This window comes from Nicotiana sylvestris, chromosome 2, assembly GCF_000393655.2.
Source record: "Nicotiana sylvestris chromosome 2, ASM39365v2, whole genome shotgun sequence".
Taxonomy (NCBI): Eukaryota; Viridiplantae; Streptophyta; class Magnoliopsida; order Solanales; family Solanaceae; genus Nicotiana; species Nicotiana sylvestris.
In genome coordinates, this window is record NC_091058.1 from 173193720 (window position 1) to 173210007 (window position 16288).

The 16288-nt window shown below is 37.3% G+C and overlaps 1 protein-coding gene across 3 annotated transcripts; it reads left to right on the forward strand.

The window, feature by feature from the left end:
- Positions 1 to 4021: 4021 nt before the first annotated feature.
- On the forward strand, positions 4022 to 13401 carry LOC104232174 (uncharacterized). Of its 3 annotated transcripts, XR_011405542.1 has the most exons (13): positions 4022 to 4498; positions 4896 to 5280; positions 7574 to 7677; positions 7819 to 8038; positions 8116 to 8193; positions 8290 to 8340; positions 8421 to 8507; positions 8755 to 8805; positions 8961 to 9038; positions 9133 to 9195; positions 11019 to 11531; positions 11931 to 12025; positions 13022 to 13401. XR_011405542.1 is itself a non-coding variant. In XM_070168341.1 (10 exons), exons 1-10 carry the CDS (start codon positions 4317 to 4319, stop codon positions 9175 to 9177), a joined length of 1281 nt encoding a protein of 426 aa, XP_070024442.1. In that variant the 5' UTR covers positions 4022 to 4316; the 3' UTR covers positions 9178 to 9320. The 3 variants fall into 3 exon arrangements, 2 of the variants coding, with proteins under 2 accessions (XP_070024442.1, XP_009783608.1); XM_070168341.1 differs by lacking the exons at positions 11019 to 11531; positions 11931 to 12025; positions 13022 to 13401 and having other exon boundaries at positions 9133 to 9320; XM_009785306.2 differs by lacking the exons at positions 11019 to 11531; positions 11931 to 12025; positions 13022 to 13401 and having other exon boundaries at positions 4409 to 4498; positions 5060 to 5280; positions 9133 to 9320.
- Positions 13402 to 16288: the final 2887 nt, after the last annotated feature.

Consider the following 16288-nt stretch of genomic DNA (forward strand, 5'->3'; position numbering starts at 1 on the left):
TCCAACTCATAGTGCGCGAGGATCTACTGGGATCCCGTCCCGTAGTCCCAAATGTAAATACCCAGTACTGGGGGAATCTACCGGGTGCAGTCCCGTAGTTCCATATAACTGCGCAGGGAGATCTACCGGAATCCCACATCCGTAGTCCCAAATAAACAAACAAGGGGAAGCTACCGGAATCCCACATCCGTAGTCCCAAATAAACAGACAATGGGGAGCTACCGGAATCCCACATCCATAGCCCCAAATGTAATTACACAACAGCATTAGGAAAACATTCAGAAATGTCAATTCCACATCAAGGCAAACAAGTAATTCTAGCCTAGCATGTTGCACGGAATTTAGGTAAAGCAGTTTGAGCAAATAAGGCAATTAAAACACTTAGACATGCGTTCTTAAACTAACAATAGGCTTTAAATGCATGTAATATAAATAGGAAAAGAAACATACTAGTAATTACTTAATGAAAACTGGATTTTCAACAAGTACGCACTCACCACCTCACGTAAAAGGCATTTCCATTAGCAGTAATACCAAATCCTAAGGGGAAGGTCCCCCACACAAGGTTAGGCAAGCCACTTACCTCGAACCGGCTCAAATCAATCTGAAACCACACTCTTGCCACGAGTACTCAACTCTAAATGGCCCAAATCTATCCAATTCAATTGCATAATGTAAATAACACTTCAAGTAACTGATTCTACAAAGAAATTCTAATCTAATACGCGAAATTAGGTAAAATGACCAAAGCACCCCTCGGGCCCATGTCTCGGAATCATGTAAAATTTACATTTCCAGAATCCTCACACTCTCACGAGTTCAACCATACCAAAATTACCAAAATTGGACCTTAAATGGTCTCTCAAATAATCACTCAAAGGACTCTAATTAGTCAAGCCCTAACCCACAAATTACCACTGATTTTCCTTAATTTTTCATGCTTAAATTGATAAAAATCATTCCAATAACAAGTTTAGGGACCAAAGTCCTTACCTTAATGAATTCCTCTGAAAATCCCCCTTGAAAAGTGCTCCCCAAGCTTCTTCCCGTTTGAAAAGAGGTGAAAATTGGCTAAATTTCGTGAATGCAAGAATTTATATCTTTTTGCCCAGTTATTCCGCTTCTGCGGCCCTGGGACCACATCTGCGGTCCCGCTTCTACAAGGACATGGTCGCATCTATGACTTTTCACTTAAAGCCCAGCTTCCACACCTGCGGTTAACTCTTCGCAGATGTGGGACCGCAGAAGCGGTCCCAACTGGCTTCTCCCTTTTCCGCTTTTGCGATCTCTCCGCCGCTTCTACGGCTCCGCACCTATGGAAACCAAACGTAGGTGCAATTATGACAGATACCAGCAGCTGAAGTTGCAACTCCAAACTCTAAATCCTTCCGTCAACCATCCGAAATCATCCCGAGGCCCCCCGGGACCTCAACAAAAGGCACCAACAGGTCTAATACCATTGTCCAAACTTATACCAATCCTTAAAACACCTAAAACAACATCAAAACGACGAATCAACCACGGATTCAAGCCTAAAAATTCCAAAACTTTAAAGATACGCTTTCGATCAAAAAGTCTATCAAGCCTCGTCCGAATGACCTGACATTTTGCACACATGTTACATTCCACACTACGGAGCTACTCCAACTTCCGGAATTCCATTCCGACCCTCGGATTAAAATCTCACTATCGGACCGGAAATTTCAAAATTCGACCTTTTGACATTTCAAGCCTAAATTAGTTACGGCCCTCCAAAACACAATCCGAACACACTCCTAACCCCGAAATCACCCCACGGAGCTAACGAAACCATCAGAATTCTATTTTGAGGCCGTCTTCAAACTGTTCCGACTATGGACAACTTTCCAACACTTAAGCTCTTATTTAGGGACTAAGTGTCCCAAAACTCTCCGAAACTCAAAACCGAACATCCCGGCAAATCAAAATAGCAGAAATAAACACGGGGAAAGAAGTTGATAGGGGATCGGGGCATAAATTCTTAAGACGACCGGACGAGTCGTCACATCCTCCTACACTTAAACATTCGTTCGTCCTCGAACGAGCATAGAGACTTACCTAAAGTAGTGAAAAGATGAGGGTAACGGCTGCACATATTTTGCTCTGTCTCCCAGGTCGCCTCCTCAACCGGATGACCTTGCCACTAAACCTTCACGGATGCAATGTTCTTTGACCTTGGCTTTCTAACCTGCCTGTCCAATATTGCCACTGGCTCCTCAACATAGGATAGATCCTTGTCCAACTGGACTGAACTGAAATCTAACACGTGCGATGGATCACCTTGATACCTCCAGAGCATTGAAACATGAAATACCGGATAAACTCCTGCCAAGCTGGGAGGTAAGGCAAGCTCATAAGCAACCTCCCCAACATGCCTCAATATCTCAAAAGTTCCAATAAACCTCGGACTCAACTTCCCTTTCTTCCCAAATCTCATAACGCCCTTCATAGGCGAAACCTGAAGCAGAACCCGCTCCCCAACCATATAAGAAACGTCACAAACCTTCCGTCCGCGTAACTCTTCTGTCGGGACTGGGCTGTACGGAGTCCATCCTGAATCACCTTAACCATCTCCAAGCATCCTGAACTAAGCCTGTGCCTAACAATCTAGCCTCACCCGGCTCAAACCAACCCACCGGGGATCTATACTGCCTACCATATAAAGCCTCATACGGTGCCATCTGAATACTGGACTAATAGCTGAATTGGGCAAAATCACTTTTTGACCGAGAGGTATTGAGTGGGTAACGTAAAGTTGAGAGCTATAATACACCCCAATCAACAAAATAAGTATTAACGTATTTAACCCATTAGGCGAACACCTAGGTTAAGGTCACATCCATAGGCCTATTTAGAAAAACACCAAAAACAGTCATTCGCTTCTAGTTTCTTTTCTTAGCTTATAATTACTAGAGTAAAATTAGAATTAGAAATCAAAACCTTTTGTGGAAGTACAATTTAGTTATTCCATTCGCTTTCGTCAAGTGTATACTCCTAACACCCCTAGTAACTCCTTGTGGAAATCGACCCCGACTCTTGTTAGGTACTATTCTTCCAAGATTGTTTTCACTCACTATTGAGTGCGGATTGAATGTGGATCGACCTGCGGAACCGCAGATGCGGTTAAGTGAGTCACACGTGTGGAATGACTAGTAAGGAATTGGGCCTAATCTAGGATAACTTGGCTAGCAAGGAATTGGGCGGAACCGAAGATGCGGTTAAGTGATTCTTTTGAGCTCGTCACTGCTTTTAGCTCAAAGTTAGTTCTGTTACTTATTGAGTACATGTGGTCGGTTGTAGTCATACTACACTCTGCACTTCGTGTGTAGATTCAGGTATATCTTGACGTGGTGATTGCTAGATTCATGCTAGTACCTGCTTGAAGACTTCAAGGTAGTTGCTATGACGTCTGCATACCTTTACTCTCTTTTCCTTTATTTTCTTCAGTATTGTTCTATCACTCAAACAGTTGCACTAAGGATTTACTTTACGTTTTGATACTGAGTAGTGCTCATGTACTTATTGTCACCACATTTTGGGGACGATTGTTGTAGTCTTACTATTGTTTTATTCAGATAATTATGATATTCTACTGTTAAGTTTAATAAACCATGTTTATCCGAGCTTAGTTATATTGTGAACTGTTGGCTAGCCTAGCATGTAGCGATAGGCGCTGTCGCGGTTGCTGTGTGAGTTGGGTCGTGACAGGAGTTATACTAGTATTTTTTTCAAAAGTACTTTTAAGAAAATTGCTCTTGAAAAGAAAGTGTATTTTTCTGCTTCGTAAAACTGCTTTTGCTTGTACTTAAAAAGCATTTTTTCTTATTTTAAAAGCTTGAGAAACAACCCAACTTTAAAAAAAACAATTTTGACACACAAAAAAAAAGGTTGGCCAAAAAAGACTATAAATTGAGATTGGGCAACTTATAGGTTATGAATTATTTTGGCTTAAAAGTCCGTGCTTTTTAGCACTTTAATGTTTATCAACCACCAAAACAAGCCAACAAGTAAAGTAACTTTTAAACCAATTAGAACAATCAATAATCCGTAAATAACCCTTGTACTACTACGTGGTGCATAAATTTCTTGTTTTGACCCCAAATTCATACAGCCATACCCAACCTTTTGTTCTATGGCTTGAAAGTTCCAAATCAACATCCTTTTCCCTACTGGGAACAGAAATACAGTTATGGAATCCAAATCTGTTTTCTGGAGGGAAAAGGTCTGAAGCAAACACCTTCAATTTCATGATAGTGCCAAATTAGTTACTATTAGAATTGAAAAAAGACGGAGACAATATGGACGTTAACAAACCAATTTGGAGACTGACAGGTGAAAATCTTAGTCGGCGACTTAACCGGCAGGTAGGGTTTAGCACGCCGGAAATCGATGACGATTCTGCTATGGAGGAGAAACAGCGTCCAATACACATTCTAAAGAAGAAGCTCTCTCCTTATTTAGAAGATTTATTCAAAAAGAAGTAAGATTCCCCCCCCCCCCCCCATTTCTTCATTGTTTCAAATTCTGAGCGAGAATTGTTTTTTTTTTTAAAATAAAATAATTGTGTTGTATTCCCAAAATTATGTGCTCGTCTGTCCAGTTTGTGTTGGGTGTTTATTCCTTTGAACAACTATTTGCTAAAACCTTTGAGCTCTTTGTGGGTCTTCTTATTGCTTACTAATAATTGATTGCTTTTTGTTGTCCATCTTTTGGTGCTAATATCAGTTGTAAAATTGTAATTTAAAATCCTGATTCATCAGTCATTTTGAGTTCATATATGTTTCGTGACTGGATGACTAATCAAACCACTTAAATTTACTTGTCTCGAAGCATGATTCCTTTTCCCCTGTCAAATCTCAAGTTTATACATTGCTTAGGAGCTTGGCGAGAGAAAAAGCACTAAGGACATTGGTTGCGGAATTTGAGAGTAATGTTCGTTATGAATTTGCTGAGAATAATTTTGTCACTTTGGTACATCGATGCCAAAATTGTTTGAAACGGGGTTCTGCATCGGAGATTGATTTAGCATTACAACTTATAGGATTAGTAGTACTCACTCTTGGTGCGGGTGATGATGCACATGAGATTTATGAAGAATCATTGGTGTTTCTTCCTCAACTCCTCAACTGCAAATTATCTCACTCTGTCAAGGTTATGGAGTGTTTGTCTATTGTCACTCTTGTTGCTGCAAGAGATTTTGTAGACACAGAAAGATCAATGGAAATTATATGGCAATTCATGAATCAGGAATCAAAATTCAAAGTAAGTTTCTTGGGCTAAAATTCAACATCCATCCCCTCCATTAGCTAGTCCAAAGGAAGTTACTTATTTCTTTTCAAAAGTTATCTTCATATGGTACTAGTTGGAGGAACATTCGGCAAACATTATATAACCGTATGTGTTTTGCTTGTCCATTTCTATGCCAATGCATCATTAACTATGAAATAACATGTATGGAATCTTCCTTCCTTGATTGAAGATATGTATCCTTGACTAATCAAGTTTAAGCACATATTCTTGCATTAACTATATGAGTATTCACCCAAGCCAGCTGCTTTTTCGGGGGTGTGCTGGGGCTGAGGCGGTTGTTTCTTCTCATCTTTCTGAGTTGTTTTATTAGAGATATATATTGAAGCAGAGATTGTAAAATCTCTTAAAAATATAGTATAGTAATTTAAGATGTTTAATTAAGAAAACATCTTAGGGGTCGTTTGGTATGAGGTATAAGAAGGTATAAGGGTGGTATAAAAATTTAATACCACCTTAATACTCTGTTTGGTTAGCAAACCAGGTATAAGTTATCCCGGTGTTAATTTTAACACTGGGATAACTTATACCTTATAGAAGGTGGGGTAATTAGTACCGGTATAACTTATACCTTCTTCTTAGAAATTATGCAATTGTCATTCTTAATACAACATACCAAACAATGAATAAACAACAATCCCAGCATAACTAATCCCAGCATAACTTATCCTAATATAACTTATACCGGCATAACTTATACCGGTATAAATCGTATTCCAACCAAACGATCCCTTATAGTGTTGCATAACCTTTCTTTAGCATTTGACCTAAAAGAAAAATATGTTGGAAACTAAATACTTAAAGAAAATGAAAGGCAGAATTGTTCGGGACCCCCCTAAACTTGGCAACTTTTATTTAGTTTCCCCTTAAACTTCATGTGATCTTTAATATCCCCTGAACTTGAAAATTTGATAGTCTTGACCCTTCTAGATGCTGATGTGGCAAAGAGTGTGAATAGACTCTCTTTTAGGCGCGTTGGAGGGAAGAAAAATAAAAAAAACAGCTTCCAAGTGGGGCATTTTACAAATATTAGTTGCCACATAATCAAATATAATGATTTATTTGTTCCAATTGTATTTCTCGTTGTTTCTTCTTAATATACATTACATATTTTATCCCAATTGTATTTATTTTTAGATACAATGAATATATGTTTCAACGATGTATTTCTTATCTTTGTTTCCGGTCCAAATCTACAAAAGTTAGTTGAAACTCCATTTATTTTAGCCAAATAAAAAAAGATTTAGCCAAAGTAATGAAGCTCAAATGGTGTTTTTTCTACAAAAAGAAAAAATATTGTATATTTTTATTTTTATTTTCATGCAATGACTATTTATTTAAACTTTGCATTTTTCTTTTTTGAGTCGAATTCGCAAATTTTTGATCGGAATTTTACTACTTTTCAGCTAAAATATTTATTTAGCCAATATATGGAGTTCCAACAACATATTTTTTTAGATGCAATAACAATTTATTTTAATTGTGTATTCCTTCTTTTTCTAACCAAATATTTAAAAGTAACTTGATTAAAATATTATTATTTTTAGCCAAATAAAAAATTATAATCAAAATAACGTTGTTTCAAGTTTTGTTTTCTTTTTACGGAAAAAATGATTTAAATAGATGGTGGACTCAACAAGATAAAAATATATATTTTATTACAAAAAAATGCCACATGGACAAAAATATCCATGTGGCAGTGCGTGTGTCACACTCCCATGAATTGTCGGCGTCCAGGGGGTCGAGGCTATGAAATTGCCAAGTTCAGAGGTATTAAAGACCACGTGAAGTTTAAGGAGGAACTAAACAAAAGTTGCCAAGTTCAGGGGAGTCCCGAACTACTCTGCCAAAATGAAAATATAAGTAATTCGATATGAAGTAGCTTATGGAACCTCTGAATGAGAACTAGCTTTGGACTATGTTAAAGTACGCATCAGAGCATCACCATTTGCATTCTTTTTATTACTTATAGTTGTTCAAAGGAGGAAGAAATTTTAATTCGATTCATCACTGCGAATCCTTAAGCTAGTGAGAGTGCTAAGGGAAAAATAAATACGTGGATTAGCAGTAAGCAATGTTGTTTCAGTACTAATTCCTTTCCCAGAGTATGGTTCTTTATGTAGTAGACTTTGTAAACCTATATATTTTAAGTCGTTTTGATGATGAATGTTCTACTTTAATGAATTTTGCTATAGTTTGCCAAATTTATGTGAGGGTTTTTTAAAAGCTGTACATTTTGAAATTTCAGGGGACCAAACACCCGTCATCCAGGACTGCTGCAGCAATATCAGCTTGGGCTTTCCTTCTTTCAAACATTAATAGATGGAGTATTGATCACAAAAAGTGGAAAGGGTATACCACGAAAATTATTTAGTGTAGTTAGTAGAATTTCCGATTGCTAGTATTCCTCTTAGTGTTTTAGGTATTTTTCTGATATGATATATTTCACTTTGCTAAAAGTGGTGAAGCTGATGCCTTCATTCATTGGCACAGATTGATCCCTTTTCTTCTAAAAAAGCTCGAGGAAAATGATGAACATGTTAATGCTGCTAGCATTGAAGCACTTGCTATAATTTTTGAAAATGGCAGTCTTGAGAAATTTTCAAATCAAGCAGAAGAATATGAAAATACAAAGAACATGAAAGATGACATAATGAAGCATGTGAAGAGAGCATGCAATGGCACCAAACAAGATGCTTCAAAAATTCTCGAGGTATACATATATCTTTTGTGGTAATAAATATCCATATTGTATTCTGTCTTCCAAAAGGCCCAACACTTCGATTGCAGGATGATTACAATAAGACGACCTCCCTCACCTTATGCGGAACAAGACTTACCTTTAGTACCTGGTCACAATTGAAACAGGTTTCTTAGCCCTAACATCTTTGTTTCCTAACATATGTTACCGATTGCTATTCTTTTGGCTTACCTTTTCCTCTTAAAATTGGACTTCAATTACAGATAAGTTACATAAGAAGATTTTTAGGTTATGGTTTTACAAAACACATGATGGTGAGTTTCGACATTTTTGTCTTCATCTCCTTGAACACTAATTACATTTGTAATGCAGCTGATTATTTGCTTGATAACAGGAAAACGAAAACCTCCGCAACATATTTAACTTTGTACCGGCGACGAAAACTAGTGGCGTAGAACTGTATAAACCTGAATTTGAAAAGGTGAGCTTTTGTGAGTTCTCCTTGTGTTTTGTGTTAAAATCACCCGTGATGTTCCTTTCCGTTCCGATAGAATCTAGAGTGCAACTGATTTTCCATTTATCTACTTGATATTGGCTGGCACTCCTAAGATTATTTTTATTCCATTCACTTCCTCCTGCTTTTAGTCATTTTGTTGCCTTTTCTTTTCGTGCTCCTACTTAAACTCTTTAAGCAGTAATAACATCTTGCTTTATATTGCCCTTTTAAGGTGGTTGTTCGGGTATTCTTACCCGATGTAAGAAGAGAAACTTGCTCAAAGGTATGCAGTTACATGATTAAGTAATCTTTATTTGAACATTTATTTTGCTGTTGTTTCATGACATAGGTTTTGATTTTAACAATGTAATTTCTGAAGCTATTCGTGTAATATTGAGTCGTCACTAAGATCTACATGTGTTTTCCTTTTCCTTGCAGAGGATGAATATGTCCCCTAGTTCTCTAGTGAGCAAGGGAAGGACTAAGTTGATGAACAAGTATAGGAGTCTTGCAGAGGTGTGTTTGTTGGTATTCAGTTTGTATGCTTTATTATACTCATATGCCACTTCGATTGGCTCATTTTGCGCTTTATCATGTTTATATTGAGCAGGACACTAAGGCCGGGCATTACATTGCTGATGAAGATCTTGATTGAAATATTGTTTCAATTGGTGTAAATTCTTTGCCATGTTATTGAATTATAAAATTTTCAGGCATCATTTATTTATATCTTCACTGAAAGTGATTCCTTTTCTTCTTACTGTTTTATGATTTCTATACATGATCTTTCTTATTCAAGAGATGTTTAAATATATTCATTATCCAAAGCGGAACACAAAAGATAGAGAGGTAGAAGAAAAAGAAAAAAGAGGATGGAAAATAATTAAAGATATTGATTCCTAATTCCTAAAGTAATCATTTATACTTTGTAGTAAATATATAGAACATGAACAGAACTATTTATGGAATTTCAAGACATTCCGTTTCATCTCACATACATCTTACTCCAAATCCTACTTACCATTACTCTATCAACATAGTTTAACAAGTGTCCTCACCGCATAATCAAGTCACATTTTTTTGTTCTATTATAGTATTTTATAATTGCAATTAGTATGTTTGCGTACAAGATTTGAATATATCTCAAGCTAACAATTTACAAAAATAAAAATAAAAATAAAATGTATTAGAAGTTCCCTATATTTTCTATTGGCATAAAAATCTAATAGGGCCGAAAAGAGTCTTAGAAAGCATATGACCTAAGGTATAACATTCTAACATGTCGAAAACATATTCCCAATTAATTGATATCGCCTATATAGATCTTTTTGTTCTATTGTGTCCTATCTTACGCTAAGTCTGCATGAATTTAATGAAATTGTTGGTCTTTTGAGACAACTTCCTTCCATGTGATTTTGGGTCTACCCCATTCCCTTATAACACCTTCACTCACTATGATTTTAGGTGCAAGAACTTTATGAAGCAATAATATAGTTATCACACGTGACCTGAGTTTCAATGAGACTACTCCTTTGCCTTGTGTCAAATTAACTGATATATGATCTGCTTGTATTGGTGATTGAAATCAATGCTTATTGGTAATGCATTTCTTTCATATCTTTCATTGTTTGTGACTTGTGGTAGTTCAATTGAAGGCCTCTATCCTGCTTCAAACCTTTCCCAATTATAAGTTTGCAGCTTGATGTTGACACCTCTTGAAAACCTTAACCTTCAGTATCGAATTTGAGAAGGCTCCAGAATCTACATTTCGGTAGGATTTGTTAGGTTGACAGATTTCAGATTCCATGATTCTATTTATCGTGGTTTTGGGAAAACCAGTATGGCATCACAAGTCCGAGTTTCACCTCTGGTTACGTGAACTGAATTTCATGCAGCAAGGAAATGACCAATTCCTGATGTTGTCCAAGTTCTTAGCTCTTTAATTGAAGTTCAATAACAACTGTCTCTCTAAAAAACTTTTGCGGACCAATCCCAGAAATGATATTGCTGTTGGAAGCTGCAGCCTGCAGTACATACTACATAGAGTTCTCAGACAATGAGCTGTTTGGCCATGTTACTGTGACTATATATGTTATTATCTCTGAAATAAAACTTCATTGACATAAGAAAGAAGAGAAATATTCGAACTTGAACATTTTGTTTTCGAATGTAATCAATGAAAAAAGGAATGTAAGTAGGTAAGGGGGTGGATGTAGCCAAGTGGATCAAGGCAGTGCAAGGATTCAATTCCTTGCATAATTCATAAATATCATAATAAATGATTGGCTATGAGTGATAGGGTTGATGCTTGGGAACAATGTCAAAGGTCTTCTTTTAATAACTCATGGGTATGATGCACGAAGAGTTGGTAAGAAAATGGCTTTATCATTTGTCTGACCATATTACTGTGACTATATATGGTTTAGAAACGCTGGCCAGCTGACTGAGAGATGAAAGAAATTCTTCTTGCCTACTGCATCTCACCTATATTTGCAGGTGTTCAGCTGGACCAAGTGGCATTGGTTCATGTGATTTACATAGTGATGTGCATCTTACAACAATGGAATAGACCTCTCTTGTGAGGTGAAACTGGCTTCTTACAAGGGTTCTACATGCATCGTTCACATAATGGTCTTTCTGGTAAGCTTCCAGGTACCACTGGCAAAACAATTAGCGTTTGTACGAGGAACTTTCTCTAATACTTGCTTCATTGGATACTCTGTTATCTCAACCGTTGTTATACCAATTAGAGCGGGAGGGCGCCAATGGGGAAACATTTGACACATTGTATGAAGCTGAGTTAGTGCATGTGGATAAGAAGTTTCTATATGAATTTTGACCACGATTAAAGAGGTTATTTGAGTTAAAATAGATTGGCAATGAGATTGAAGATCTCAAAGAGAGACATTACTTTCCATGGTATTAAGATGATTGGCTCTGAAGTTGGTTTATGGGAAGTGTTAGTGTCTTGTACTTCATGAAGTTGTCATGGAGAGAAGGTATTGGAAGGTTAGTGATGGATTTTCTTTATGTTTTTAATTTCAAGCGGAAAATGTAGGATGCTAATATTCCTTAACATAAATCCCTCCTCTTTACTTCTTGTTGGATGTTTTAATTTTTTAACATCACCCACACTGTCCAACCACACAAGGCAGTTTTGATGAGACTAAAGATATGATGGAACTAATATTTGCATACTGAACAAAGTACAATAAGAAACAGATAAATGAAATTAATACCTGTGGATTTGGAGAAAATATTAGGCCTTTCTTTTTCATTGTAGTTTCAGGAAATATGGTGGATTGGGGGTTGACAATTTGTGAAACGTTTGAACTATCTTTTTTTGTAATTAAGTTACTTTGTCGTGCACTTGAAAGACTATTGTGATAACTTTTCATTTCTCTTCAGGCTGAACCATGTGCTGAAGCGTAAACCAACAAATGCTTCCCTACTGCATTGAAGATAAGACCTGTGGTTTCTGTCCAACTTCAAATCAGTTTAATGTGAGAATACTCTTTCAAAGTCCCTACTTTTTCAGAAATGCAATTCTTTCAGGCATCTCATTCTCATAAACCGGCTGCACCTACACCTACTTCTCTTTTCTAATGAAGTCACTTCAATTGTCCAGCTATAAGATTGTTTGATATTTTCTAGTAGACTACCTCCTCAATCACTTCATTATGTTCTCTAAAACGGACATTTACCTCTTTCTCCTTGACAGTACCTTGTCAGCTAAGCAATCTTATTCCCCTACCTCCTCAATCACTTCTTTTTATCATTGTTTGAGAGAACCCATATAGCCTTCAGAAATGAAGAACCAGGTGGTCTGGCACCTTAGCATGAACTTCGGCCCCTGAGTGATTTGGCCAAAGTTCATGCAGTGCATCAAATGACCTGTTCCTGATATTCTCCAATATCACTGAGTGATAATGTCAGTTATGTAACAGCAACCTCTCAAAATTCCTTTCATCTTTGTTGTTCATCCTATTGATCTCCATACAAACAATTCACTTTGAAGTCTCCCTCCATATTAGAGCTGCATTTATCTTTGTGGCAACCAATGCTAAATCTAACAATAACAATCTCTGGTGAACTACCTTATTCAGATCTAGAATGTTGAAGCTATAGATCTTTTCAGGTGGCATTCCATGTTAGATAAGAGAACTTTCCATAACCAGATACGTATTGGTCCTTTTCCTAGATTCATCACATTTCAAAATCTAGAGCTTCTGAAATTGGTGCGTAATAGATATGCAGGGAATCTACCGCAGTTTGAGGACAAAATGCAGAGCCTATTTTTTTTATTGGTCTTGCGTCAAAAATCTTTTTTGGACCAATCCCAGAAACGATACTGCAGTTAGAAGATGTAGCCTGAAGTGCATAGATTTTTTAATGAACTTTTTGGCCATATCGCTGTGATTCGTTTGAAAACACTGGCTAGCAGACTGTATGATGGGATTCTTCTTGCCTATGAATCTCATTTTCACTTATATTTGCAGGTATTCAGCTGGACCTAAGTGAAATAGGTTCATGTATATGTGTGAGAATTTTTCAGCGTGGCAGAGTTGATGACACCCTTGTAGAAGGGTGTCTACGCCAGTGCCAATGGGGAGACATTTTGATAAAATGTACTATGAAGAGTTGGTGCATGTTAACAACTTTCTATATGCGTTTTGACCATGATGAAATAGCTTATATATGCTGTTGATGGATTTGTTTTTGTATATTTGAAGCTGAAAATGTAAGATGTTAATAATCTTTAACATAAACGAACACTATTTTATCTGGTATTTGGGCTGGTAGGATGTAACATGTACTCATAGAACAGTTGAGTAGCACAAAATTTAATTTCTAACATCCCCCACACCGTTGCACGTTACTCAGCAGTTTGTTAGCGTACGGCGTATTCGTTCAATGTAGGAAGACGTACTACTGAGATACTATAAGAGAAGTATTTCTAAGTTCAATTCCATTACTTTTAGATTGATGGGTTGCAAATTAAGTTGGGACGAAGGCTTTGAGAAGAACAACTCAAAATTACTTTGCTTCAGTCCCATATGACTTCATTAGTGGAATCCAAAAGGAAAGAGATTGTTTACCTCCCGCAAATCATTTCTGTGGTAAAAGAAAAAAAAATATTTTGAAGGAAATGTAAGAACTGAAATCATTTTGGTAACTTGACTATAAAGTATCCTGGTAGGAATGCTTTTAGCTAGTTTACTCTCTGAAAAATGCATTCCGAAGGAAACACACGTGAATTTTTAACATCATACCATTACCACGTGGATAATTCAAAACATATTTTCTAGGATATATGTTGAATCATAAAGTGTTGTTAATTTCCTGAAAATCCTACTTCTCCAGGACTACCAATATGAGAGTGTGGATGGTTCATTCCATTTGGTGCAAAATCCAAACGCACCATAGAAATGCCAAGAGTGTTAAGAATCCCGGAACTTGAGCAATATTTACTGCAGTCAAACGGAATCCAAGTGCATTTGACGTGTTGCCTGCTACTGAGATAGATAGAAGTCATCTGCTTGCAAGCCATGCCATTGAGGACAAGCAGCTAGCAGTACAAAGTTATTCATGGGCACTAAAAGGCAATCACCTTTTTAATTAAGTTGAGTTTATATTGTATTAAAGTGTAATAATGTTAAACTATAATGATGGTGTAAAGTATTGTTTACTCTAAATACAGGTTAAATTCACTATTTTAACAGAAAAAGCAAGTACAAGGAAGAATATAGGAAACCATACCTGAGGAGTCGGCTACACAAAAATCTTGGAGTGGACTATGATCAGATGCTAAAGCAACTTAATTAACAGATGAACAGAAGCCCTAATACCAGAACGTAAATTTGTTTTACTTAGAGAGAATTAATGAATTGCTTATAGCTAGGAACAAAATTTTAGAGTTGCAGATGATAAAGGCTTTCACTTAAGACTGCATTTATAGTGGTCGAAAAACAGAAAGTTTATTTATGGCCACTCGGGCCAAACTTATAACCTCCTAGTCCAAAATTACAATATACGTTTTATAGCCCGAAAGTAATTCTAGTGGCTAACCTAAAAGTAATTATAAGAGGCTCAGATCTGCAAAGACAGATTATGGAAAAGAGGCGACCACGCCATGGCTGCAAAATCACTGATTGCATGCAAAAGAAAAATCCTTTGAATCGCCGGCCGTCCGGTGATTTGCCATGCCAAGATACGGGTCAAATAGTCTCTATGCCCGATCCAGTTAGCTCAGAATCCGGATAAAATATAATCACTGTCTCAATTGTTATATACCAAAAAAGAGGAACTAAAATCACAGAGACAGAGAAAGAGAGATCTGGCTATTTTATTTTTTTAAGATAAAAGGTACTTATATTAATAATAACTAGGGTACGTGACCCGTTGGACTGTCGTTATTACACATGCCTCGATGGGCTATAGTTATGCCTTCCAAGGCATTGTCATTACCTAATACAACCATATTACAACACATAGCAGTTGAACATTTTCTTACATAGACAAAACCATCCTGATCTTTGTGATAGGCATCTATTATAAATTCAGGTGGCAAAACAAAGGTACATAACTTATTATAGCTAGTTTGCATAAGAGCTGCTTTTGCCAAAAGATGTGCTACCATGTTCCCCTCGCGAAAGCTATGTTTTATTGTGATCTCCCCTTATAGCAGTGCCTTCTCCATTAACCACTTGCATTCATAGATTAAATCATTGTAAGTTGGATAATCATCGTGAAGAAAATGTATGATCTCTGTGGCATCCGTCTCTACTTCAACGGGGAAGATTTTTTCCTTGATAATTAGTTGAAGTGCATGTCGTAATGCTTGTAATTCCGCTTGGATTAGCGTTATTGCATGGATTTTTTTGAAATAGCCCATTCTCCATTGGCCATTGTTATTATGTATGGATCCACTAATTCCCCCTTGTAGACAGTTGCTCCTAAAGGCACCATCTGTGACGATCCGGCCGGTCGTCTTAAGAATTTACGTCCCGATCCCCTATCAACTGCTTTTCCCGTGTTTATTTCTGCTATTTTGATTTGCCGAGATGTTCGGTTTTGAGTTTCGGAGAGTTTTGGACACTTAGTCCCTAAATGAGAGCTAAGTGTTGGAAAATTGATCGTAGTCGGAACAGTTTGAAGATGGCCTCAGAATGGAATTTCGATGGTTTCATTAGCTCCGTGGGGTGATTTCGGAGTTAAGAGCGTATTCGGATTGTGTTTTGGAGGTCCGTAGCTAATTTAGGGTTGAAATGCCGAAAGGTCGAATTTTGAAATTTCCGGTCCGATAGTGAGATTTTGATCTGAGGGTCGGAATGGAATTACGGAAGTTGGAGTAGCTTCGTAGTATGGAATGTGATGTGTGTGCAAAATTTCAGGTCATTAGGACGAGGCTTGATTGACTTTTTGATCGAGAGCGTATCTTCAGAGTTTTGGAATTTTTAGGCTTGAATCCGTGGTTGATTTGTCGTTTTGATGTTGTTTTAGGTATTTTAAGGATTGGTATAAGTTTGGACAGTAGTATTAGACTTATTGGTGCCTTTGGTTGAGGTCCCGGGGGCCTCAGGATGATTTTGGATGGTTGACGGAAGGATTTGGAGTTGCAACTTCAGCTGCTGGTATCTGTCATAACCGCACCTGCGGTTGGGTTCCATAGGTACGGAGCCGCAGAAGCGGCGGAGAGATCGCAAAAGCGGAAAAGGGAGAAGCCAGCAGGGATCGCAGAAGCGGGAGCTTCACCGTAGAAGCTG

What these genes read in the sequence shown, in the direction of transcription:
- LOC104232174 (XM_070168341.1), top strand. Translation starts at nt 4,317, where the DNA reads ATGGACGTTAACAAACCAATTTGGAGACTGACAGGTGAAAATCTTAGT. An exon ending in ATCAGGAATCAAAATTCAAA is followed by an intron (nt 5,281 to 7,573) that starts GTAAGTTTCTTG and finishes TTGAAATTTCAG; the next exon opens with GGGACCAAACACCCGTCATC. An exon ending in CCTGGTCACAATTGAAACAG is followed by an intron (nt 8,194 to 8,289) that starts GTTTCTTAGCCC and finishes CTTCAATTACAG; the next exon opens with ATAAGTTACATAAGAAGATT.